The sequence below is a fragment of the Trachinotus anak genome, unplaced genomic scaffold (assembly GCF_046630095.1).
Source record: "Trachinotus anak isolate AG129_WGS33_773 ecotype Australia unplaced genomic scaffold, CSIRO_AGI_Tana_v1 ptg000004l, whole genome shotgun sequence".
NCBI classification, from domain to species: domain Eukaryota; kingdom Metazoa; phylum Chordata; class Actinopteri; order Carangiformes; family Carangidae; genus Trachinotus; species Trachinotus anak.
Window position 1 is genome coordinate 11,573,649 of NW_027273855.1, and position 25,407 is coordinate 11,599,055.

At 39.6% G+C, this 25,407-nt stretch overlaps 1 protein-coding gene across 5 annotated transcripts in view; it reads left to right on the plus strand.

Annotated features, from left to right (window-relative positions):
* Window positions 1–25,407, plus strand: part of pex14 (peroxisomal biogenesis factor 14) — a 46,087-nt gene that overhangs the window by 7,646 nt on the left and 13,034 nt on the right. For all 5 annotated transcript variants that reach the window (XM_071475893.1, XM_071475891.1, XM_071475894.1 and 2 more), the window contains 4 exons: window positions 11,904–11,988; window positions 18,472–18,597; window positions 20,897–20,982; window positions 22,958–23,060. In XM_071475893.1, coding sequence (XP_071331994.1) covers window positions 11,904–11,988; window positions 18,472–18,597; window positions 20,897–20,982; window positions 22,958–23,060 — 400 coding nt within the window. The remainder of the gene's footprint in view (window positions 1–11,903; window positions 11,989–18,471; window positions 18,598–20,896; window positions 20,983–22,957; window positions 23,061–25,407) is intronic.

Below are 25,407 nucleotides of genomic sequence, written 5' to 3' on the forward strand. Positions count from 1 at the left end.
TCAATAATAAACATATATTATGTAGATAGAGTTTCATGTCATGACCCGTGGCTCTTGATTTGTTGCATAAATTTGACCTCACTCTGACCTTCCTGCCTGGGCTGCCATGTGACTAGTGACAGATGCAGCCTGGGAATATGGTTTGGATAGTTTTCCAATGCTCAGAGGAATGCTGAAGCTAGTTTTACGCAAAGTTCATTTTGGAGACATATGTAAAGTCTGTGATTAAGTTGAATTCAATAAACTTTAATGAATACTTAGGACTTTATTTGTAGGGTTTTCGTCAGCAAGTATATTAATGTAAACAGCATGGTAACAGAGCTGTAATTTCCTATTCTCCCACAATTTAGTGAACTGTCATAATGTGTTTACTTAAGAAATGATAGAAATACGACACTGGTTTAATTACAGCGTAGTCATTTTGCCTCAATATACTTGGGAAAGTGGCCCTATTGAGCTGAGCTTCCTTTATACTCTCTATTCTGCTTTGTAATTACTTCAGCTTGATTTATCGTCTTTTCTTTGTGTTTATGGTTGTAAACTGCTCGAGTGAGTAACTTGGTCTGAGAGTGGCTTGTCTCCTTGCAGCGAGGCTGGAAATCTCCCGATGAATCTGAGATGTCTCCGCTGTCAAGACTGCTCACATCGCTCTCAGCCTCCAATGTCACTTTCAAGGCATAATTACACAAGTTGTGTTGATTAGTATGAGAAGCAATTACGCTGGCTTTCCGCTGCAAATGGAGAATGTGATGGCTCTTGATTGACAGGAAGCATCCTGGCTTTAATAAGTAAATGACTATGGTAATTCAGGTACTGAGACCCTTTGATTTGTCAGCATCTTTCTAATTTTTGTGATGTCCTCTGATTTTAATGAACATAAATTTGATTGAATCCTCCTTCAATTCCCTCTGTCCCTGCACCCGTTTGTCTTCCTCTCCTCTCTGACCAGCAAGTGCTCTCACAAGAGAGCCATACGGTTACACTTTGAGAGCTCCTGCAGCTGATGCCGAGCTTTCTTTCTCTCTCTGAATGAATCCAGTTTGTAAGAATAAAAAAAAGAAAGAAATGAGCAACATGCAATTTTGGCACACTATGCCAAATGCTTTTTAGGACATCATGCTTTCACAAGTGTGGGAATCAGAGGAAAAATTATTTTTAATTGACACTTTGGGGAACATTTTTTTCTCTTTTTATCTGGCTTCCCAGTAAGTTATTAGCTGTTAATTTGTCGGCAAGCTCCCCTACAGCGCCAGATATTTGTTCAAATGCTGGGATCCCCTCAGTGCATTACTACACTTCTGAAAATGCTGCCCTGTCTAATTATGTAATATAATACTGCCTTTTAGGCAAGTTTCTTTTAATTGAATAATATGAGTTCTAGCTAAGGGTAAGCTATTGGAACACTTAAAACAGCTCTCTATACTGTCACTATACTGGCATCTACAGCTTTTCTAATTTTATAAAAACACAATTCTTACAGATGTAAAGCTTTTACACTAAGATCTGTGCATTTAAGATATTTGAATTAGGGCCAAACATTTGAATAATGCTGAGATTTGATTGGCCTTACCCTCTGTGTCATATTTCTTTCTTTGTTAACCACAGTTGGCCTAATCAAGTAATTCCCTGTTTGTCTTAGTAACCCCCTATAGAGTCATACATGCATAAATATAATAAAATAATTTGCTCTTGCACTCCATAGCCCAGCTGTAATTTATATGGATTGAATGAGTGCTGCATTGTGGAAAAGCACGAGTGGACCAAATGCTCGTTTGTCACCTCTAATAAATGTTGGAATGTAAATTATGAAGTTATGCTTCAGATGTAAATGCACTTTATTCCAGTCCTTTAATGTAAACAGCCCACTTCAATACATTAAGGGGGTGGGGGATTTGACTTGGAATTTTGACTGTTTTCACAATCAATAATAAACACAAAAGAGCCTGGATGGGGAACATTATAACATATCTGAAGTCGGGTTCATAAATTATAGCATGAAAGCAGGCTTGTACACCAAAAATGTAAATACATTAATGTTATTAATAATGTAGTGACTAATAGTTCTATCAAGACTGTAATAGCAGTTTAATGGAATATGACAGCAAGAATGTATTACACTTCTTACATTTAGACGGGACCTCACATGACATTTATCAGGGATTTCTGAAACAATTTTTTTGATTATTTTGTTAAGTTAATTGCTTCTTTTCCCCCCCAACGTCTTCTCAGGGAGAGGGGCAAAAAACTGGTAATGGATATTAATTAATGTGTGTCAGTTTTGTGGGTTTGATTAAAAATAATGAAAGCAAAATGCTAATGGGATTTCAGAGTTTCTCTGTGTGTGGCGCCCTGAGATTGTGGCTTTATCTGGGGAATCTGAAAAAAGGAGATAGTGCGCTACTTTCCAGCCTAAAATGAAAGTGAAATACAGAAAATGAGACAAATTATCTTAAAACCTGCAAAAATGGAGGACTTAAGTGAGAACATTGCACTCTAATTACCCTATATTTAGTTGTGTGATGAAGTCTATTGACAGTAAACTAAAGTTTTCAGTGTGTTATAATGAAAAGTTGTGTGTTGCTTGCAATTCATCTCCTCCTCTCAGAATGACATTTCCCTCACCTGCAGCTGAAAGGTTTTTTTTCTGAATGAAAGAAACACTTGAATCATTTCTGACAAGTTGCTGTCTTGGCAAGTCTTCCTTCCAGCTACTGTGATGTGTTTCTAATATATGGTTGTTCGCCAGCCAGGCGATGTATGAACTTGTTTTGCAGAAGGGTTACAGAGCTTGGATGTGGATTTTTTTTTCAAGGGTTTTTCTGCTTTTCTTTTAAAATGGACGCTACTTGTGCATCTTGAAAACTGAGTTGCACTTGACTTGGCACTGAGTATTGCGGGATGTCTATGCCTTCATCCATAGTCCATTACAGTCAGAATGGAGAAACCCTTGCCAAGACTTCTTTGTGTCTGTATGGAGTCTTCAGCAGAAGTAGGACTTTTAAAAGCTATGATTAAGGTGGGGCACAAGTGTAGATCAGTGGTGAAACAGAGGCTGGCACAGTAAAAAAAAAAACAGCCATAGCCACTGACACAACTGACAATTATCCAACACCTGGACTGGCTCCCCTCCCTGGCATGTGCGTCAAGACTGTCGACTTGTTGTTAATGCAGTGATTAACAGGAAGATTGCATTTGTTTTCCTGTGCAGCTCTCCTGGCAGCAGTACTTTGCTTTCTTTTTGATTAAAGTAGTAGATGGATATATGAATTGTAGCTCTGTCATGAACTTGAAAAGGGAAGGGTGAGAAGGAGATGATAGAAACTGAATAAACAGAGGAGAGACCTTTTTGTCCCTTCCACTTGTGTTTACTGTGGAATTTGTGATTTTAAGGGAGGTATTAGTGGCCTGCAATCCTGTGGAAAGAGTGAACAATCTTTGGTTGTCCCCAAATATGCCCCAGTATCTCAGTATCTCTCCTTATAAGTCCCTGTTTTTCCTTGTTATTTACTGCCACTTTGTATTTGTCTGTCACTTTGCCTCCTGTCTGTCCCTCCTCACATCTATAGGACTACGTCATGGTTTTCTCTGCTTCCATACTGTGTGGAAAGTGGTTTTAGGTATCATGGGGATGAGAAAAGGGGAAGTGAAGGGGCTTCGACAAACACCCTGTACTTTTGAAATGCAGAGAGTGGCATTGTCATGTGTTTTCTGTGTCAAGGTCGACAGAAAATGTCAGAACAGGTGCACGTCTGCTGCTGAGTTGCTTGCCAACTCAGCCCCTTTGCTGTAACACGCCACCCTGTGTGACATTATAGTGGTTCACTGTGGGTTGTCTCCTCCTCATTCTTCTGGAGGAGCCTGGTAAAACATGTATTTTCCCCCGTCACCACGTGAGTTGATTTAGAGTTCACATGGGTGTTGACCATTGCCTCTGATTGTCATGTAGTCACAAAAACTTCGGCTGCTATGCAGCAGTGACATTCAACATTCCTTTCTGATTACTCCTTTTTTATTTTTTTATTCACGTCTGAATCTGATTAATCTTTGCATTTTAGGAGACATGATTTTGGTGAAAGGGAAGCCTGGTTCTTTAGATTAAATTTTAAACATGACCTTTTTAGGAAGGTTACAGTACAACAAGTGCCTCTTTAGAAACACTATAAGAGATATCAAATACATTTTTAAATATTGAATATTCTGAAATCTAAAGGAAGAACATACATTTGTGAATATTATATGTTATTTAAGGCACATTCATGGAGTTCTATAGGTGTAAGCATGTAGATTTACATCACTGTCATGTCACATGTCTGCTTCATGCAAACATGTTGCAAAACCTGATATTCTGTCTCAACTTCTCAGAAGAGGTGGATTATTTTTAGGTGTGGCATGTATAAAACAAATGTCACACATGCCTTTGTTATTTTATGACATTCAACAAGCAATGAAATCTCCAGTGTGTAACCTCACTGGTTCAGTAAGTTTGAACTGAATAATTATTATTCGATCTGACGAGCTGTCGTGTTCGCATACTCTCTGGCATCAGGGTAAATGAGAAGAAAGAGAACTTCTACTTCTGTGACCCTGATGATTGTTGTTTTCTGATGCTGTCAGCACCACACTCTTTTTATGCTCATCCTAGTCTCGAGGTTAGATTCTTACTGGCAGTTGGAGGCCTCCAGTAAAGGAGATTTAGCCAGCATTTTTCTTTGTCACTTAGTGTGATCAGGAACAGACTCTGTTTGGTCTTTCTCCAAAACCAAACGAAGGCCTACTGCTTTAAGTTCCCTTCTTGATTTGATGGTGATTTCAGTCTGCCTTATCTGCTGCTGTAGATGTGTGGTCCATTGTCTTGGCAAGTGTGTCTAAATGTTTCTGACAGGTCTCAGTGAAAGACAGGCCGCAAGGGTAAACTGCCAGGCTTTCCTCCCCCCTTTGACTCGACCCGTACCACCCCTGACCAGTAGATGGCGATGTTAATCTTCTCTGACTCCGCTGATGCCTCGATGCTTCTCCCTTTACACCGTCCTTCTCTCCTTCTCTCGCACTCGCTGAGGAAAGAGGGGTCTCACCCCGTGTGGAGGGTCATGCCACCAATTCCTGGCCCCCTTTGAAGACCATGAAATTGCTGATCCAAGACGCACGATTAGTGCATTCAGCCTATTGACTTGAGAAGGGTTGACGTGTGATTATAATGTCACTGGAATGTCACAATCTGTCTGGTGGTCTTTGTGAGCATTCTCTCATCCAGTGGCACAGTGTACCCAAGAAGGAATAATTTAATCAATAAAAGGACACCTCTCTCTCTATTGTCACTGGCCTCTCTGTTTTAGTTTTATTAGTCAATTTGGCAGGCTGGCAGGACTGCACACAAAACTGATGCCAACTCGCTGCATCTTCACCTCAGCTCCCTGCTTTATTTGCCTATTGTAATGGTTCACTTCAAGTTGCTTTTATGTGTGTGTATTGTAGGGTGTGTGTGTGTCTGTGTCTGTCTGTCTGTCTGTCTGTGGGTGGGTGGGTGCTGCCTCAGTGAGAGGAGCAGTTTGGATCAACAGAGGAGGATAGGCTTGTCACTGTAAGTTGCTTGTGACGGAGTCAGTTCTTCTCCTGACACCACAACACAACTTCTGTGGTGTGTCGCTTGGACACAAGCTTCACGTTGTTTGCTGCTGGTGCCGCTTGCATTTTGCCTCAATCAGCTAATTGAACGTGAAAGGCCAGCGGGCCTTGATGATATGAAGGACAACACATAGAGCAGTGGCAGCTTCAAGAAAAGCCTCTGAGCTTGTTTATGTGACGGTATCCAGTTGCTTCACCGATTTCTGTTCATATAAGATATTTCAAGGAATTCATGCACATCACTTTATTGTGGCTAGAAACGTATTATTTTAAAATGTAAATTTTTAACTAATTTTTATTGGCTACAATTCAGTTTTTGTTTATTTTTAAAATTGTATACCATGGTCTTATAAGATAAAAGTGTGTAAATTGTCATGTTTTTGTGAAATTTAAGTGAGCAACCATTGATCAGTGACAGTAAATTTTATATTAAAAAGTTTTCATAACAAGTGCATTAATGACTTTATAACCACGTTTAGTATGTTCCACACTTGTATGGTTGCATTTTCTAAATGGTTGTCATGTTTTCAAAAATAACTTTTCACACATATTGAAACCAAGTTATAACCACATTTTTTAGTACATTCTACTGATTCAAAGTTCGTGAGCACTCGTATCTTGTGCAACGCTCATTCCCCGTACTTAAAAGCACACGGAGCTGCTTGTCACAGAATGTCATCATTGACTGTAATAGAAAAAAAAAAGAAAAAAGAAAAAAGAAAAGCTTCGAATTACAGGAAAGAGGCACTGCATTAAAGAACAAAGGAGATCGATGGCAGTACATTAAATTTTATGCGAATGAAAAAAAAAATCAACTAATTAAAATTGATTACTCCTGCTTTGTAAATGTGTTTCTGAATTAAATTATTGTATGAAAACATTTTGACCAATCGAGGAGCTGAGGAAGTATCCATTACTGGATTGCAGCTGAGAAGGGGCTGGAATGTTTTGTGGTGGCTAAGTAGTTTGTTGTGCTCTGCTGTGACTCCCCTCTTGCACCCCCACTGCTAAAGTGCCATGGGTTAATCTCTGATGACCCTCATCTCTCAGAGCAGCTCCAGACTCATGGTTTGGGCCTTTTACCTGAATTAGAAGGCATTTGTGGGCTATATAAGTATTTTTGTCCAAAGTAAGTGAAAGTGAGGTGTCACTGATGGAGTCGCTGCTCTTTAGTCATCGGGACTCTCGGGGCTCTGAGGGGCCCGCTGGGGATGTCCTTATCTAAACAGTCATCTGTCTCGCTAGTTTAGCAAGGGCAACCCCAGGCAGCCCGACTGACAGTTACACATTAAGAAATGTCAGACTTGGCTTTATACCGTATCTTTCAAGCTAGTTTTGAATTGGCTGGATGCCATGTGTTTCTCTGCAGATCTCACAAGATTAAAGGAGATACTCTGTTGATTCATCTTATTTTATAACATTTGGCTGCATGATATTTTAGCATGAACTACTGTTTGTTCATGCTACATTAATTTGTTTTTGTTTTGTTTTTTATCATGAAACCAGATCCTGAAAGAATTTGAGTTATTTATTTTTTACAAACCATAACCTGTAAAAACACAAACCTCACTTTTTGACCATAGTTTTTGCTTTTTAGACATAACTTAAATACAATACAAAGGCAGTGAAGCCGTGACATGACATCATCACGCATACCCAGCATATTGAATCATAAAATATGTGGCTACAGTCTTTCACACCACAGTAAAAATTTCTTTCTGTAGGTACAGAAGAGAGAGAACAAGGAACAAGTCATTTTTTCCCTTAATAGCCTTAGCATTACTCCTAAGGCTCTATTATTTGTGTTTATCTGTACTCTGCACAGTTTTTACAGTTTGATAGTGTCCTCGTTGGATCAAATGTACTTTAGCCCCCAGTGTTTCTTACCACCAAACCTACTCAACTTTTCCATGTTTGTGATGACAGAGCTCTGATAGGGAAATGCTGCTGAATGGAAAGTTTGGTCTGTACATGCAGTGGTCTTGAAAAAAGCCTGATTTCCGTCCACCAACCCCCCTTTACAAAAATTGCATAATGCGCTTTTGATGTCATGATTGTAGCCTTGCCCATGGCTCTAACACTGACACTGATACAGTGCTGTATGTTATTTTTAAACCTTTGCAATGCAAATGTCAATGAAGTTTTCCATGACCCCTTTTTCATCTGTTGAAATGTTGACTTTGACCTTTAAATTTCAAAAGTTAGGATTATTCAATAAAGATTGACCACATTCAGAGTAACAGGCACAAAAAACAACTCACTGAATTTACCTTTTTACTGACAGTAAAGTTTTAGAGAGAGAGAGAGAAGTAGAAAAAAAGGCCACATTTTACCAGTATTCCTTTATCAGATTTTACAGATTCTGAAGTTCAGTTTCGGTAATGGTTTTGCATTTAATTTTCTCACATTGCAGCTTCTCCGAAAAGCACTGCCCAAAAGTGATGAAGGCAATAAACAAACGTGTCTTTTTGTACAGTCATTCTGAGAATGGTTCAACTCCAGCAGGGCCCTTGATGTAGCCTGCAGTGTCTAAACGAGTGTAGATGTGGAGCTTAGCTAAATGGTCGAGTCTGCACCTCACTTCCTGATGTCTCCCAGGGTCAATAATTTCCTATAGCAGCTCCCATGAGGCCTTGCTTCCTCCGCTAAAGGTCACATTACGGCGGGAAAGATGTCACAATTAGAAGGGCATTTAAAGCTGCTCCTTTAAAAAGATTAAAAAGCACTGTCGGCCACATCAAGCAGTCAGGCGACTAAAGGAAATACAGTAATTGCATTAAAACTTCATTCCTTTCTGGCAGGGCTCTGGTATCAGAAAGGTATTGGGTTAAGTCATTTAAGACAGCTGCCCCTGATAGCAAATCATCCATGAAAGCACCAAATTAATATAGAGCTTCATTTTTCGCTGTCTCTCACTTTCTCTCGCTTTTGGTCCTCCAAACGTGTGTTTGGGGGGGAAATTTGAGACTAGCCTAACACAATTTTTGTTCATGTCTATCAGTGTGTTATTATATCAGGGGCACTTCTCCACAAATGTACAGGCCAGGGCAATTTGGAATGAATTGATTCACACTGAGACTGAATCCTATACTTGCTAATGATTTCCTTTTAGCCCCTCCATTGCACCCCCACACCAAGTTCTAGTTCCATCATGCCCTCTGAATGTCTTCACTGTTGCAGACGAAATGTGTACACACCTTTTTGTGGAACAGATGACATGGATAAAAAGTTATTAAATTAAATAAATTTTTTTTAAAAACTTTTTAAAAAAAGCCCTGGGTTGGTAAGATGTGTAGTATTGTGATTAAAATGTACGTAAGTTGATTTGAGAGGCTCAGGGATGTACAATAATCAGTGAAGATTGTGAAGAAAGGAAAGTCACAGTTGCAAACAATCCCCTTGTACCTTATAGCACTTTCATTTCCAAGTAATTGTCAGATAATCGGTGGTTTGAGGTGGCCTGAATTATTAAGACTGAAAACAAGAGCCCTGAATCCTTTTTTGTGAGGCATTTTTGTCATCTGTTGTGGTTCAAATGTTGTTCCCAGTTTATTTCACAAACTGAAACCAGCCAAAAGAAACAAATGTAAGACAAACAACGCATTGCTGTTTCAGTACAGAGAGTCTGAATTTCCCAATTGCTTATATCCTGAGACCTCAAAACGTACACCTGAAAAACATCCATAGGTCTTACTGTATATTATGTTTAAGTAATATTACTAGTTAGAGCAAAAATATACAACTGGTTACATGAATTTCCTCAGGCGTCCAACCATGCGGTTCGAACATAATTGGATTTCATCCTCATTTCTCACAATTCAAGGTATCACAATTGTAATTTTCAGACAAGTGCAGTGCAAAGTCTTGTCCAATTCAAACTCAATAACACTGCTGTAATCTTGTCCTTTCATCAACTTCACTGTCTTTAAGTGTGTTGGTTAATGTTATCTCTTCCTATGATTGAGTTTTCACCTCTTTTTCGGCTTTACCTGACACTTTATTGGTTATCTGGTTTACAAAGATTATTGCTCCTAACATGGAGCACTTTGGTGCATTAGCAGTCAGAGCTTTAAAAGTAGCTTACACTATAGCTTAATTATTGTTTCAGCCAAAAATGATTTACTAGTTTTGTGAAAGAAAGGAAAATTACCTAATTTTTTTTTTTGTAGTTATTTATGCTGCCAACCCAAATGTGCCTTGTACTGTTATCCAGTCTACCCCCTTAAAAGCCCAGTTGTGTGCTACCCAACACTATAACTGGGGTGATCCATAAGTCAATAACAAGACAAGACTGAAATCTGTGCAATGTGGTTATAATTGATTGAGGTGTCTGGGTGGAACTTGTGCAAAGCATCTATGTCATCTGCTAAGAAGTGCACTTTTCCTCTCCCTGAAGATCTACCACTACAGTTTTAACCAAATGGACATTTACCTCATTAGTTTGCCGCTGAGCTAGCTGTGGTCCTTACTAAGATGTCATACTTATGCCTATTAACATTGACACAATTTTCCTGTCAATATTGTGCTACTGAAATTTTAAGGGAATGTAAACAAGGTGTGCTCATTCAGCATATTCTTCCTCTATTAGGTCATTTTCCTCTCACAGGGCCTACATCACTCTGTTATTTACTGGCCTAAATATGAGAATATTAGATTTTAGTGTGTTCATTATCTCTGCTTTCTGCCTTTACCACAAGTAGTCTTGTTGGCTCACTTACTTCAACAGAAGAGCTTTGCCAAGAGCAGGGTGATTTTGTCTTGTTATCAAAGGGATATTTTCTCTGTGTTTTGACTGTATCTTTTGGCCCAGAACATCAGTTGGGGGTTCACCATGCAAATGGTTTAATCTGCTTGTCACAATGAAGGTTCCGGGTGACTGACTTTAATAAGCCCTCAGCATATAGAGATCCAGGAAATTCCATACCCCTTGCGTAACCCTTACGTACATCAAGGTCACGGTAGTGCCACAGTGAAATGGTAGATTAACGTCTAAATGAATTGTGGCAGCATCTCTCGGGATGAATCTGGTACATTTTGATAGAATTCACTATGGAAGTTTCATTATGGCAAATACAGTATACTGCAGGATGTCTGTGGACGCTGCATGGTATTTTCATGTGTGTACCTAATTAGAAGAAAAGTGCTATTAAGTTGCTTTTCAGCCCGCTAAAGGAAAGTCATTTTCATAAGTTTGTTAAAGATGCCTGTGCCATGATTCTCCACTGTACTGTTTGTCACAGAAATCTAGCTCTTTACACAGCTTCCCTGCCACACCTACCCCGTGGACAAGTTTAAACTGCAATTCTTTTGGATTGAAACGGGTTCATAGTGTATGCAATGCATTACCCAAAACGAATTACCACTGGCAGGGCGCTCAATCACTTTGTATCTTTCAACACTAAGAGAAAAGAAGAGTAATCAAAACCTTTCAACCTATTAGAGGGATGACTTTTACAATTGAATCACGGGGACCACAGGTGCGATAATAAGTCATCTAAACCTCCCCTCCAGTGTGTTTCCCCTTTCTCTGTGTTCTTACATATTTATCTATTTTAGGAGGCGCCACTTTGTGGCGCCCACTTCAAATTTATGTTTTAATGCCATTTGAGGAAGATTTTTTTTCTCCCTCCAATTCTTGGAAATGCATACTGGGGTGGAAAATTAAGGTGCATCTCGAAGGAAAACATAATAGAATCGATGAACGCAGTGCACTTAAAACTACTGATGTTCTGATGCTATTTAACGTTCTAGTGCATTAACGTTTCAAGTCATTACAACATTCAGGCCGGGTGATTTGATCATGGCAGGTTTTTAACTGGAAGAATTACAGAAGTTTTCAGCCTAGGATTCTCAAGTTATTAGATACAAATGATCACCTCTGCATTAAGTATAGATTTTCTTCCACTGCGCACTTAAGAATGGAAGTTTGTCTTTAAGAGGGTAATAGCAAATTAAGCTCCATACTCCATTTGTCCAGCACTCTTGATGGGCTAATTTTATAACTGCTGATTTGGTCATTCTCCACATTTAGCTGGAAAGTGGTCAGGTGGTCTTTCTCCTCACTGCTGGGTGTGGGGGCTTAGAAGCAACTATCAAATGGAATCCATTTATGTTTTTTGTTTTTTTTTTTTTTTGGTCTGGATTTATAACGAACCTTTTTCTTAAAGAAGGTCTAGACTGTTGTTTTTAGGGTTTAAACGTATCACTTTCCTGTGCAACTTATCTTCTTCCTCTCACATTATCTCATTGTCAGGAATTAAATCAAATTTGTCTCTTCCCAGATTACCACTGCTGTAAAATTTCTACAGAACCCAAAAGTACGTCAGAGTCCGTTGACCACCAGAAAAGCTTTCCTGAAGAAAAAAGGTGAGAGACTTTTGATTTGCTCTTGATTTCTGTTGCATGCGACACTTAAAGCCTTGAAAGATATATGTGGCCAGAGATGAACACACTGTGTCTTTTTCTATTTTTTTGGTAAGATTAGTCTGTAAGGGTCAAAGGTTGTGGCCATAGCTCTTTGCCCAGGGGGGGTCTAACAGGGGTCGATTTTAACTTCAGAGTGCATGATTCAGGCCCTGTGAATAAATGACACACCAGTTGGGATGCTCCTTTGGGTTCAGGAAAATTAATATTGACAAACCCTCTCTGCATTTTCAATGGAATTATCAATATTGCCTTCCAGCATTTTAACCCTTTTACTTAATTTAACTGTTATCGTAAATTTGAGGCATGACACAGGGAGGTTTTCTAAGCAGGGATGGTGGAAATGTTTGCTGGCTCCTCAGTTTCTTTGCATTTCATTGAAATTATTTCTGACACATAGTAGAATATTGTTTGTGCAATAAAACTTGCAAATAGCTTTATTACTCTGATCTCATTTAAGTCGGTTCAATATAATGCGACACTGAAAATATGCAGCGTTATGCCATGTATTTGTTGAAGTCTACCTATGGCTGAGCAATGACAATGTGTACGGACAATATGTAGCTTCACCTAAGATAAACTCTTTGTGGTTCGTATCTTTATATCAGTTCTTCATAAAAACAGTTCAGTACTTAAGGGACTGTACCTCTGCAGAGCTGGGGGACTTTGCCTCCAGCATTAGAGTAGCCAAACAGTGAAAAGTGAGCCTAAAAGCTCCATGACTGGGGAGGGTAACCTGAAACCAAATCCATGGTTGCCGGCTGCTACTACATACATCTCATCTGGCTCTAATGATTCATGGTATCTTTTGAAATTTCTTTGTCTTTGTGTCTCATTATTGACAACTAAGGCATGTTCACAATCTACTGTTGGTTATCTCAAATGTACTCATGGTCTCATCAATACCAAATGATGTCACGCTGCACCTCATTTTCTTCTTCCTTTCTCCTTTGTTGTAAACTCCACAGAGCTGCGCTATCCAAAATGGTTTGCTCTTACTGCACTTTAAGTCCATGAAATATGTATGACGCTTTAATGCAGATATATTTCGGAATGTCTGTTCCACTGTAGGTCTAAACAAGAACCCCTGATTTGCATAAGGACATTGATCTCAGGGAGAGAGAGGGTAAAGATGAGAGAAAATAGAGTAATGTAATACTGAACACAAAGTATACTTGAGAGACACTCTGCAGTATTCATAGGAGAACTCTTGACTTGTATTGTATAGTCATACATAAGTGAACTTGGAAGTCTTGTACACTCATACTTCAGCTTCCCTGAATTGTTTCGGGGAAGTATTTAACTTCTTTTTTTGTGTTCTTTTGATTTCACTTCAACACACTAATTTTGAACTTAGAGCAGTATTTGTATATGTTTATTTTACCAGAAATTGTGTCAAGAAAAAGTTTATTCTAAGATTAACCTATATATTGTAATTATCTGACTGTGTCTCTATCTGTGTCATTTAATAAACAACTAGTCTAAGTGGAAAGACAGGAGTTAAAATCACTTTCTTGAAGTGATAATTCACAAGTCAAATTTACGTCATCTTGCAGCATTTCTTATATTACTGAGCCTTTTCTTTGTCATGATGAGTTAAATGATAAAAGTTTCCAATGCACTTATTTATGGTGTTGCAGCCAATGTCAGTATGAGTTGTACTTCTTGGTTAAATTCAGAGTAAATTGTATAGAATGTACATGACACATTATGCGTTGCATTAGAAGATGCATTTTATTGCTGGTTCGTGTTTTCAAAAACATATGTGCTTTATGTTTGTTTTAAGTTGCCATTTCAAGAAGAGTCCGTTTTGAAGTGACCATAAAAATGATGATATGTTGATTCAGATTTGTAAAATAATATATTGTGATATTTGGTGATTGGTTATTTCCTTTTCTGTCTCACTTTAGCCACAGTAACATAGTAACCATGGCAACTTTTAAACATGAAATAATAAACATAACAGTAGGCCAATACTCGCATTTCCCGTTTCTGTACACAGCATGTATTGTCCTCTCAACCTTTTGACCTAGAAACTCAATCAGCCTCCTCCTCCCACAGTCGACCACAGCAAATGTGTCAGTCTTAATTTCTAATACAGTTTAATGTCATATTTATGTAAATACTTCTGGATTTTACTCTATATTAACAGCCAGAAATGTCAAAGCACACATAAAATAAAACAATACCATCTCCTGGTAGAGTGGAATTTAAATTGGATTCCTCTTGCTGCCAGTACTTACGCTGGACAGCTGATGAAGGGGAAAATAGGACCCACTTTGATTACATGTTGCAGAATCTTTACACAATAATCTCGCTCGTGCATGTTATTTCTCTGCACATTTGTGCCCTAATCTGCGTTGAAGGATGCCTCTCTGTTTACATCTCCTTTTTTGCAGAGATCCTAATAGTGTGGTTTATTTCAATATTCATTGAAAAATATAATTTTCTGTTTTCCTTCAACTGTCAGTTTCACGGTATGAATTGGCAATTATGCAGTCCAATATTTCTAGCTGCCCTTCTTGAGTCCTTGTTGAATAAACTGCCTAAATTTTGAAACTTTGTCACTAAGATGTAATATAAATCAACATTTAAACCCAGAGATGTTTTCTCTTTTTTTTTGCAGAGGAGTGGGGGAAATGAATTGCATTTAAACTGTCTTGCAACCATCTTGAAGCAATTTTGCTTTACTTGTTCCGTGCCAAGATCAAGTAAATTTTATTGTGTTTGAGTGAAATATAATGTGCTACAGTCTCATCTGGTGAATTGTGCCATCTATGTCCTCTACAATTAACAGATGTAACAACTAAAGTGCATTGGGACCCATTTTGGCACCACCATTTAGCCCAGACAATTAGCAGTTCCACACATAATTACCAAAAAAATTCTAATTCTCGAGACAAAGTCAAGAACATTTTCCAGCTTTCAGCATGTCACTTTGACTGTGGACCCTAAAATGACATCCCACAGCCGCTCCTAGATCACCAGACGGAAGCAGTTTGGGAGAGTTCACTCCCAGAGTGCACAGACATACATTGTTGCATTACAGGTAAATTCAGCATGTGAAACAGGCACAGTACATTCTCTGTCAGTGAGACATAAATGATGGCTTGACTTATTTCTTTTTTATGCCATCCCAGTTGTTATTGACTTGAATAAATAATCCTAATAGATTTCACCCTGAGTAGAGGGCCGGTGATCGAGGGTCACAGGGAACACAGGTAGGCTGTTGGTCTATTATCATACCTGGTATGAAGGTAAGGGTAAGGTTCATCATTCCAGATATTAATAGGATCCTGTTTGTAAGTGGGGTTACGTGACTCACCTCTCGGACAAAAATGACAATGACCAAGGCCTGCATAGAAGGTAAAGGGATTGATGTGGTTATAAATTACTCCACGGCGCCACCTAGCCTAGGCCTTGCCTACTTTGTCATCAGTACAAGGCGATAAAGCAGGGAAATGAGAGCAGAGTCCGCTTTTTTAATACATAAATGAATACTCTATGAGAGTGGTCATTATTTAGGGCATGCCATTTCCAAGCAGTTGTATGCAACCAAATGACATGTAGAATCTCCCCCGCCAGGACAGCATGAGAAACAGGTTGAAGTTGCACTCGACTTCTTAATAACCCATTGACCTCCATCTATTTATGACCCCTGCCTTGCATTTTTTTTCTAAATATGTATTCAAGATCTAAGTAATTTTCACTCAAGGGCAACTTCATAATTCAGGCCTTGGAGGACAGCAAAAAAGGCATTCACCCTTTACCACCAAAAATATTTTAGTAAGCAATTCTTATAATTGGCTGTCCGGCCTAGGTCTTGACCCATAAAGTCCAGAAGTGCCAGAATTGGAGAAATGGATTTAATGTAAGAGCCTTGCTGCCTCTTTGCCCTTAAAAAATACCCAGAGAATATGAGCCACTGAAAATAGAGCTGTAAATAACCTGACGAGCAATGGGTTTTCCTTTAAATAAATACCGATCAGGTTTATGTTGAAAGACAATAGAAAACGTAGCCCAGATATGCAGTTTACAGTATTTATAGCTGTAATATCGAGGTGCCAGCACCGTAATTTCATGCCCCAATGAGAATGGCAAGGTCAAAGCAAATGCTTTGGCTGAGCATCTGCTAATACGGTGACTCATAAACAGGCACTGCGTGTATCAGGTGCACCAAATAATACAGTATAATGAAATACAGAATAGCTTTCCATTATTGTTCTTTTTTATGGTGTCGTCATTAGGTGTAATTTATGTCTTAAAAAATTCATCTCCCCACAGGTCGATCTGAAATGGAGGTCCAGGGGTCATTCCACAGGTTTTGGAACCCATAATAAATTTCACAATCCCTTTTTTGTCTTTTCCTTTTATATGTAAAACTCACTTTCACCTTGTTCCCCTTTCTTTTGGATCTAAGGGCCCTTTCATTTGGTGTTGTCTTCCCCTCAACAATAAACAGATCAGAGCCTACAACACAACTTAGCAAGCTATAATTTGACTAGAAAACAGCTTTAGGAATTTCCATGTATTTTATTTTGATGCAAGGTAAAAAAAAACAAAACAAAACCTTTCATTTGCTGCAAACACAACATCAAAGATGTGAATCGCCATTAAGATGTACATACATTAAGCTCAACAGCATCCTAAATGTGGATTTTTTTAAGAAGACTTTATATTTCAAGGTGAAAGGAAAAACCTGAAGCACGTTATTTCTTTGCATTCGGTGAAACTGAGATCCTTGTAAGTCTCACTCAATAGTCTGCCACCATGTAGTCTGCTGTGGTCAGATGAATCAGGAGTCCAGGGACACATTATTGCTTATTTGACAGTGCAGTCTGACTGCACAAACTCAGCACATGGTGCTCACCACTTCCTGGCAGTCAGGACCTGCTGTAGACTACAGGCTGGCCAATATTTGCCTTCAATTATTCAACAATTTTCATGGCCATTTGAAGTCCTCGGAGCATTTAAATAGGTGACGGGAGGGACCTCCCCTTGGCATAAGCTGTGTGGTAGGGTATCAAAAGATTTCTTTATGCTTAAGGGCTGCTGGTACAGGGGTAGGTTAAAGTGGGATTTCTGATCAAGGTTCAACCGGCCATTCAGATTTGCCTCACAATTAAGCTGCTTGAACAGATATTCAAATGGGAGGAATCATTTGAAAAGGTTTTGGTTCTAATATCTCATTCACCTTGAGAAATGGAAAATTCTGCTGTTCGTGTTTACACAGTACATATTATTAACACTCCACATGGGTGTTACTGTATGTTTCTATTATGAAAATCACTCTGTAGGTCTGTATCAGAGATCTAGCTTTGTGCAGTTACTTTTAATAACACTGCTCTTCAAATACTGCAACTGAACCCTTTCCAATTGTCTCTCAGTGTCTCTCAAAAGATGGAGGAAGCTACAAGCTTCTGAGCTTGTGTAAATTCTCTGAATCCTGAGGGAATAGTTCAAGTAAAAGGCTCTCTTACAAAGGGGATTTTCTGTCAATAACTGAAGGAAATGGCTTGCAGAAGTAATGGTAAAATGTTAGGAGAGACACTCTGTAAACCCACAATGAACATTATGCAACGTTATTATATGAACTGCGCTGATTTTTCATTAGAAGGTAAACCATGCTTATTGATATCTAAGAACTACAGCATGTACCTAACAGTTTTGTTTTCAGTTTTCTCCTTTTTGTTTTGCTATAAATTGGTTACTGTATTTTATTGTAGTTCATCAAAAGTTGTAATGATTTTCCTTTGTTTAGACTAAGACACTCATTAAAAGATGAGACCCACAGCAATGGCAGCATATGGTGCCTGAAATAAAATCCTTTCTTGCCACAAAAGGAGATGTTCATATTAGATTTTTTTTTCCTCCTCCCCTCTGATTCTCCATCAGGGAGCCCTTTGCAATTTAATCATCACTAAAATCATTAAAAAGATCTGAAGATTAAATTATATTGGCATTTGCAAAATTATGTAATACATTTACATTACAATGAAGAAATTAAAATAATGCATTTTCACTGTCTGGGGTGTATGAAATCTCCACATGGGAAATATAACTTGAGAAGTGGACAGACTCTTATTTTCTTTGCCTTTGGTGGCAGTTAATAGGCTAGCAGAGTTTCAGATTTCATTGTGTGAACCTTTCCAGACTATCTTTCTTTGATGGATGTCCCTGAAACAGAAACTCTCAATCGAGAATTCCATTGAGAATCATGAAATGAAAATGCATTTTTAGAGGAGGGTATGTAAAATTGAATGACGATTTAACATACTTTCTCTAAATTGTACTTAAAAGATTTGTGGGGAACTTGGGAAGTATTTAAGTATATATTATGACAGCAATGGAGCCATTTGGTGTTTCCCATTAACAGAGTCACTGCACCCCTTTCATGTGTCCTAAAGGTGTGTGTCTTGATTCCAGGGCTGACAGATGAGGAGGTAGAGTTGGCCATCCAGCGCTCTGGCAGCACAGAAGAAGTCCTGCCTTTGAGCCCTGTGGGGCCCCCACATCCTCTTCACGCAACTCAACTGGCTCCTGCAACTCACAGTGAGTGCACACCACCTTTTCCCCCCTTTGGTCCCTGGTGCATATAGATTATTACTATATTGTGTGCACAGTCTTACCTCAAAAACAAGTTTATAGTTCAGTCTAATTCAAAACTTAGGTCCCTGTCCAGTGCAGGTTTGCTGTTAGAGTCCTCCCTCTTGTTTTTATTAATATAAACCAAGTAAACAGGATTATCCATAACTCACCAAATACCAGGATCTTCACAAGGATTACAGACTTGAGTTGTACGCCATGAAACATTTGTCTTGACTGTGAATTCAGACACAGGGAATACAATATTGCACAGCACAAGCTCATGAAGTCTCCCTTGCCATTCTGTTTCAAGGGGTTCCACCCTGGCAAGACCCCACACCGCAACCTGTATCTTTATTACCTCAGGAGGTTATGAGTGCTGTCCACTGATTTACCAATGCAGAATGAAGTCCGCGTAATGCTTAACCCATATGACAATGATTCCAGATGTATTCCACCCTCATTTATTACCACACTGTCCTTGACTCCCCCGGCATCTCATGTTTTGTAATGAAAGTGATGTTGATGGGATGGCCATGTAGTTAGGGAGACTCGTGGCTCTCCGTCCATAGTGGGGGGTTTTATATCAAAACCGCTATAAGGGAGCTGCATAATGAGGTGAGAGCGGGGAGTCTTGTATGGGGGGTCACGCCGAAAAGAGGGGGCTACCTTCCTTTGATGTCCTTGTTATGGGGACGGTGCACGGGGACCCGCATCCATCTCTGTCGAAGTAATGGATACTCTGATCTCTATTTCCACGCGGTAGAAGGACAGGAAGGCCTCCACTGAACCCAATAAATTTGAGAGGAGATTGGAAAAACGGGGGATGGAGACCACAGATCCACAGCTTAAGTGACCAAATAAAAAAAGGAAGATGGCAGAGTGGAAGTGGTAGAGGAAAAAGGAGAGACAAGAAGAATGAAAGGTCCTAAAGGGGGGGGGGGGAGAGCAAGTGAAGACCCCTGGTGATGCAGTGAGGCTTGTTCAGGGTCAACCACCTATCCCAAGGACTCCCAGGCCTTTCAGAAGCACAGTATTCTGGGATAGGTGACAGACTATCACAGTTATAATGTTGATGAAGACCCAAATTTATGTGGTTACCATATGGATGTTGGAGAATGATTCAAAATTTTCGATAGGAAAGGTTACAGGTTCATCCCTGAATGCTGCAGCAGCAATGAAACATGCCCTTGAGTAAGGCGAGTAAAATAGCATTCACCTTGAAAATATAGCATATAGTCCAGTATGACAGTGGGTCTCTCATTTTATTTGCATGTCAAATCACACAAGTGGTAAGGCACAAGATCAATCTGGTTTACTTGCATCAAGCCAGTAAACACGTACCACATAACCCATTAGGTGAAATCAGACCTGTAATAGAATATCAATGGTGTACTTTAGTGGCTTAGCCTCTAATAATTTCCTATTCATTTGGGGCCCACCAGAGTAAATAAAAGAAAAAGTCATATGTTTCCTCCAAACCTGTTTGTTGTTTAGTGACATTTTCAGTTGAATGCCTCTCCTATGTGGGGAATTTCCACTTTGACAGACAGTTGGCCTACCCAGATGACAGCTTGCACAATGACACACTTTCACATTATCTGTCACTCAGTAAGACAGTCAACTTCTAAACACACAAACACACACACACCTTTCTGTTCATTCCAGTTGTTTAAGTGGTTATATACGTACACTATTTGGCCCCACCCCAAAATAAGTAGAGCATAATGGAGTCTTTTCTGGAAGAGCAGGGTAGAGAGTACCTGTTTGCTTTGCAGATTTAACCTTGTATTGTTCTGACCTTTGGTGTATATGCAATGATTGTAACATTACAAAGAGATAGATTACATTACTGTTTTTAATAAATGTAGAAGTAGTTTACCAAAGCATCTTAAAATTTCTTTATCTCAAAGCACTACAGCAGTTATTCTGCTTGTTTTTAGTACAAGTTCTGTGTACTTAACATTTTAAGTAACCATTGTGCAAACCATGTTGCTGAGTGTATGGTAAATGTATATTCTGGTCATTGCAGGCAACATGCATTCAAAAATATTCAGCAGATATGTAGTCTAAATGAGTTGAAGCTCCAAAAACATTGTTATGGCACTGTTAAAGTTTAATTTCACAGTTTGTTCGCAGATAAATGTACAGATTAACATGTCAACGCTGGAAGCAGTGTTTGGAGCAAGCATTTAAACCACATTAAAATGAAAGCAAATCAGCCTCCAAATCAGAATCTTACCACATTCTTTATCCTCTTCTCCAGGTCCAGCAGGCTACAGATGGAGAGACTATGGTGCCCTCACCATCATTATGGTGGGCATCGCTTTTGGCTTTCATCAGCTTTACAAGGCAAGTTACACCCTGCTTCTGCTGCCCTTTTGACAATGTTTCCTCTCTGACTTTGTTTTCACAGTTAATGTTTCACTGAAGTTTGTTAACATATTATTATTTTATTATTATTTGCATCCTAAGATATGTCAGTTCTGCCTCTCCCTGATATTACATTTAAATTGGTGGGCTTTGCAAGTACATCATTTTGTGATGAATTATGGTGCTAGAATAGAAGGCGCCTCTGCAGTATGTAACATCACTCTGGTCTTGTTATTAAAGCTACCCTGCTTTACGTCAAAGTATGATCTCATTTGAACCCCTTCTTTTTAACTTCCCCTTCCCTCCTCCTCTCATATATATTTTTTTTTATTCTTCTAAAAAATATAGTTGCTAACACAGCATACAACCATTTTTTTACCGTCTAAAAATAATCACCCTGGTTTTTATCAGGCTTAGCAGCCCTTGAACATGAGCTCATGAGGCCCCTTGTCCCCGGTGACATTAATCCCATAGTGGTTGTTAGTAGTAGTCTGAGTGGCATGTGGAAGCCATTACTCTCGTTTTAGAGGAGGACAGGAGCTCTAGCAGTAGCTCTTGGCCTAGATGACAGCCCGTTCTCCTCTGTGTCTGCAAGAGAGAGAAAGGGAGCACGTATCATGTACATGCATATGCCTACCTGATCCTGTCAGACATATTGGGTTCTCTTTAGATCCAGTTATGTCCTATTAATTTGTTCTTCTTTACAGAGCCTTTCATAAGGCTGCACACGCACATTCTGTGTCTCTTTCCTCTATCCCTGCGGGTCTTTCACTGATGAAAACACACACTGTACCAGTCCACTACATGCGGCAGGGTTTGCCAGCCACTGGTCACCTGGGAGGTGGGATTCCCTGGCGGGACGGCACAGGTTGCTGTCATGTCACTGGAGCGTAGCGCCAGTCGCACCATATGTCCAGGCTTCTGCCCATACTTTATTTATGTTATGGTGCACCTTGTAAACACCACACTCCCAGCAACCCACTTATTAATTACCACGTGTTGACACTCATTTAATCTTTTTCTCTAAAAAGTGTTTATTACTTGCGCTGGTGTGTCTGCTTGCCACCTGAGCTGGAGAGAAAACCCGGCTTGGACAGCAACAAGCTGCAACCGGCTGTGATGTATTAAGTGATCCCTATTCAGCCTTAAAACCAAGAAAACATTTATTTTCCATTTTGAATCCAGTACAGTGGGGCCCTCCAAGGTTAAATGGACATGATTTTATTTGGTGAGCTCTACTCCATGTGCACACGAGCTGCTCATCTGGGTAACACTCACACTGGATAAAAAACATTCTTATTTGGCTCTCAGACATACATATGATTTGGTTGGGTTCTTTTTATTCAGTGGCAGAAAGATAATAAACAACATGACATTGTCTTTGGTTTTGGTGGACTATTTTCAGTGTTCACCACCATGTTTTTCCCTGAAGGCCTGTCTCTTGGTTTCACTGTCCCTCTCTTCCTTTATATTGCTGGAAATGTGTTTTTAGGGCTGCAACTAACAGATTTGACTGATTATTTTTTTAGATTTACAATTGTTTAGTGTATAAATAGTCAGAAAAATTAACCTTTTTTTCCAGAACCTAAGGTTCCATCTTCAAAGTGTTTTTACCTCTGACCAAGAGTCTAAAATCTGTAGATATTTAATTTGCAATATTTGACATTTATGCTTGATAAATAACTTAAATGACTCATCAGTTGTCAAACTGTATAAATTATCTAATCTACCAGTGGTTTCAACATAGATGTGTGCACACACCTGTGTCAGTTGTGTGGACACTGCTGTACAATACATGCATCTAATCATTCAGTTGAGACAATTAGGCATTAGTCCAATAAAACAATGCTTTTGACCCTCCACGGCCAAGTCTAGGTGGCCCTGTCTTTTCCTCATCTTTCTGCCCTATCCCACTGGAGAGAAGTTTAATTCTGTGCCATGCTTTTAATTGCAGAAATACATCCTTCCCCTCATTATGGGCAGCCGAGAGGACAAGAAGCATCTGCAGAGGATGGAAAGCAACATTGCAGCAATGAGTGGCACGCTGACACAGACAGGTGAAGATTAATATCTTCATCACTTTCTCCCTCCTTAACATTTTCCCTCATTTATCTGTCGCCAAAATCGGGGGGCCCCACACGTTTTTAACAAATGACGCCGCTGTCATTTCGCTTTAATTTGAAATTGCTTGTTTACTGTCAGGCTCGGGCTCAATTAATTACGTTTCGCTGAAAAGCTCTTAACCTCGGAATATTAATGAGGAGTTGGGAAATGACAACTTTTCTCCCCCCCCCCCCACCCCCCACCCCTCATCCATCCTCTCTCACTCCCCCCCATCCATCCGTCTCCCCCTGCACCAACCTCAGCCCCATCCAAACCTCCACCGCCATCATCATCATCCACCCTCTTCCCCGTAGGTGGCGAGAAAGTTCATTTTAATTTTGTGTGCATGTATGTGTATTTGTATGTGTGTTAGTGTGTGTGTACCATGCGTGCAGCATGGCACTGTGTGGCGTCTGGGCTCAGCATTGGCCCTAGTGTGATTAAGTGCACGGTGACAGGTGCGGCTCCCATGTTGGACAGGTGAGGATTCTCAACCTGGCTGTCAGACATGGAGAGAGAGAAAAGCAAGGAGAGAGATGCTTTCCGAGCTCGTTGTCAGTGTAATTAAAAATCCAGGGAGGCGTAAATGAAGGAGGCACTCTGAGAAAGTTTGGCCTTGTTAGCAGTAGTGTTGAACTGGAGTGTTTTCACCTGAAAGGTACCAATCTCTGTTTGAGATAAGTGGCCCGGGAGAAAAATATGCTGCAGTTTAAAAACAATAATAATAATAATGATTATAATAATTATGAACGTATTATTACATCAAGTGAAATCAAAGAGCCTAGAGGACTAAAGCACATTAAAGGCATAAGGTAACAACATTAAATCAAACATTAAAGGGATTATCAAACAGGGGAGTAACTTTTATGAGAATGCAGTGTTTCAGTGGCATATTATGTAAATTATGTTTGTGTTTGACTTTTTTGTTTGAAACATGAATTGTTAAATCCAAATGTGTATTTTAAACAAATTAATATCCTTTTAAATTTGATAAGGTCACAGTAATGTGTGCATGAGCTGTGTGTACCTGTCTGTTTGTATAATATGTCAAACAAGGTAAAAGCTTCACTTCTTTTCTTCACTTCTTTATGCTTTAAATTATTGTGGTAGGAAAGCAAATGCCTCTGATTTGCTAAATTATTACAATTATTATTATTATAGTGTTGAAATGTTATAAACTAGTATTAGAGCTGTGTTTATCAGGGTTTTGAGCAGTAGAGAGAAAAAGAGGAACCACACTTTGTGAGTTTAACTACAGGTATCCTTTGTTTGATTTTCCCATCATCTCCAAATTAAATCAAGTTGTTTGAGTTTACATCTCCTGTCACGTACCAACATGGTGTAGATGAAAGTATTGCTGTTATCATTTTATCCAGTCACACCCATGCTATTGTTTTCTGGCTGGAGGAGGGCAGCAGTTGTGTGAGATTGCGTGCGAGGTGTGCCACCCTGAATCTGATTAACAAATATATGCTCTTTTATGGTCATTTTCGCCCAACTATGCAAACACATTTCCTCTGGCTGTTTCACTGCCCATTCTTGCTCTACTTATCACTTTTTGGAGATTTGCCAACTTACAAACTCTGTTTTGTATGTCGGTAAAGACAGGATTTCACAGGAGTCCTCCTCCGTTTTGCAGCGAGTAGGTGAGCCTCTAGTTGGGGGGAAAAAAAAGGAAAAGAAACACAGGTCTTTTTTCTAGCCAGTGTGGGGAACTAATTTGCTATGACTGCAGTAGCCAAGCTGCTATTGTAGTTAATGACTGTTGTAGTTAACAGTTGGGGAGAGGGGTTGCAATTACATTGAGAGTTTTCTCCCCCTGCTTTCCCTTTGTCTTTCTCTCCCTCTCGCTCCCTCTCTTCTCGCTGCACTGAGTAATAGCGGCCGACTGCCTCACTGCTGCCAATTGCTTGAACCCCCTTTTGTTAAAGTTCATGTATTTCTCTAGTGCCGGGCGCAATGAGGTGATGTATCCTTTTGAATGGGGACTACATTAGTCTCTCTCACCAGCCTCAGCTCGAGAGTAGGGGCCTTGACTCCCATTATGATTTGCCTACAACTTCACACAGACAATTAATGAATGGATCTTGGAACTCCTTCAGCGTACCCAGGCTGTAATGGAATTGTGCGGCTGTTTGGGCACTCTCAGTCAGTAGGAGCCATATTGGTGACCAGCTGGCCATTAAAGACAGAGACAGGCCTGGACATATGTAGTGTACATTATATTGAGGTATTTACTGAATAATTTACTGAATGCACAATGTGCACCATCCTCACAGCAGCTGCAAGCCTCACACATCA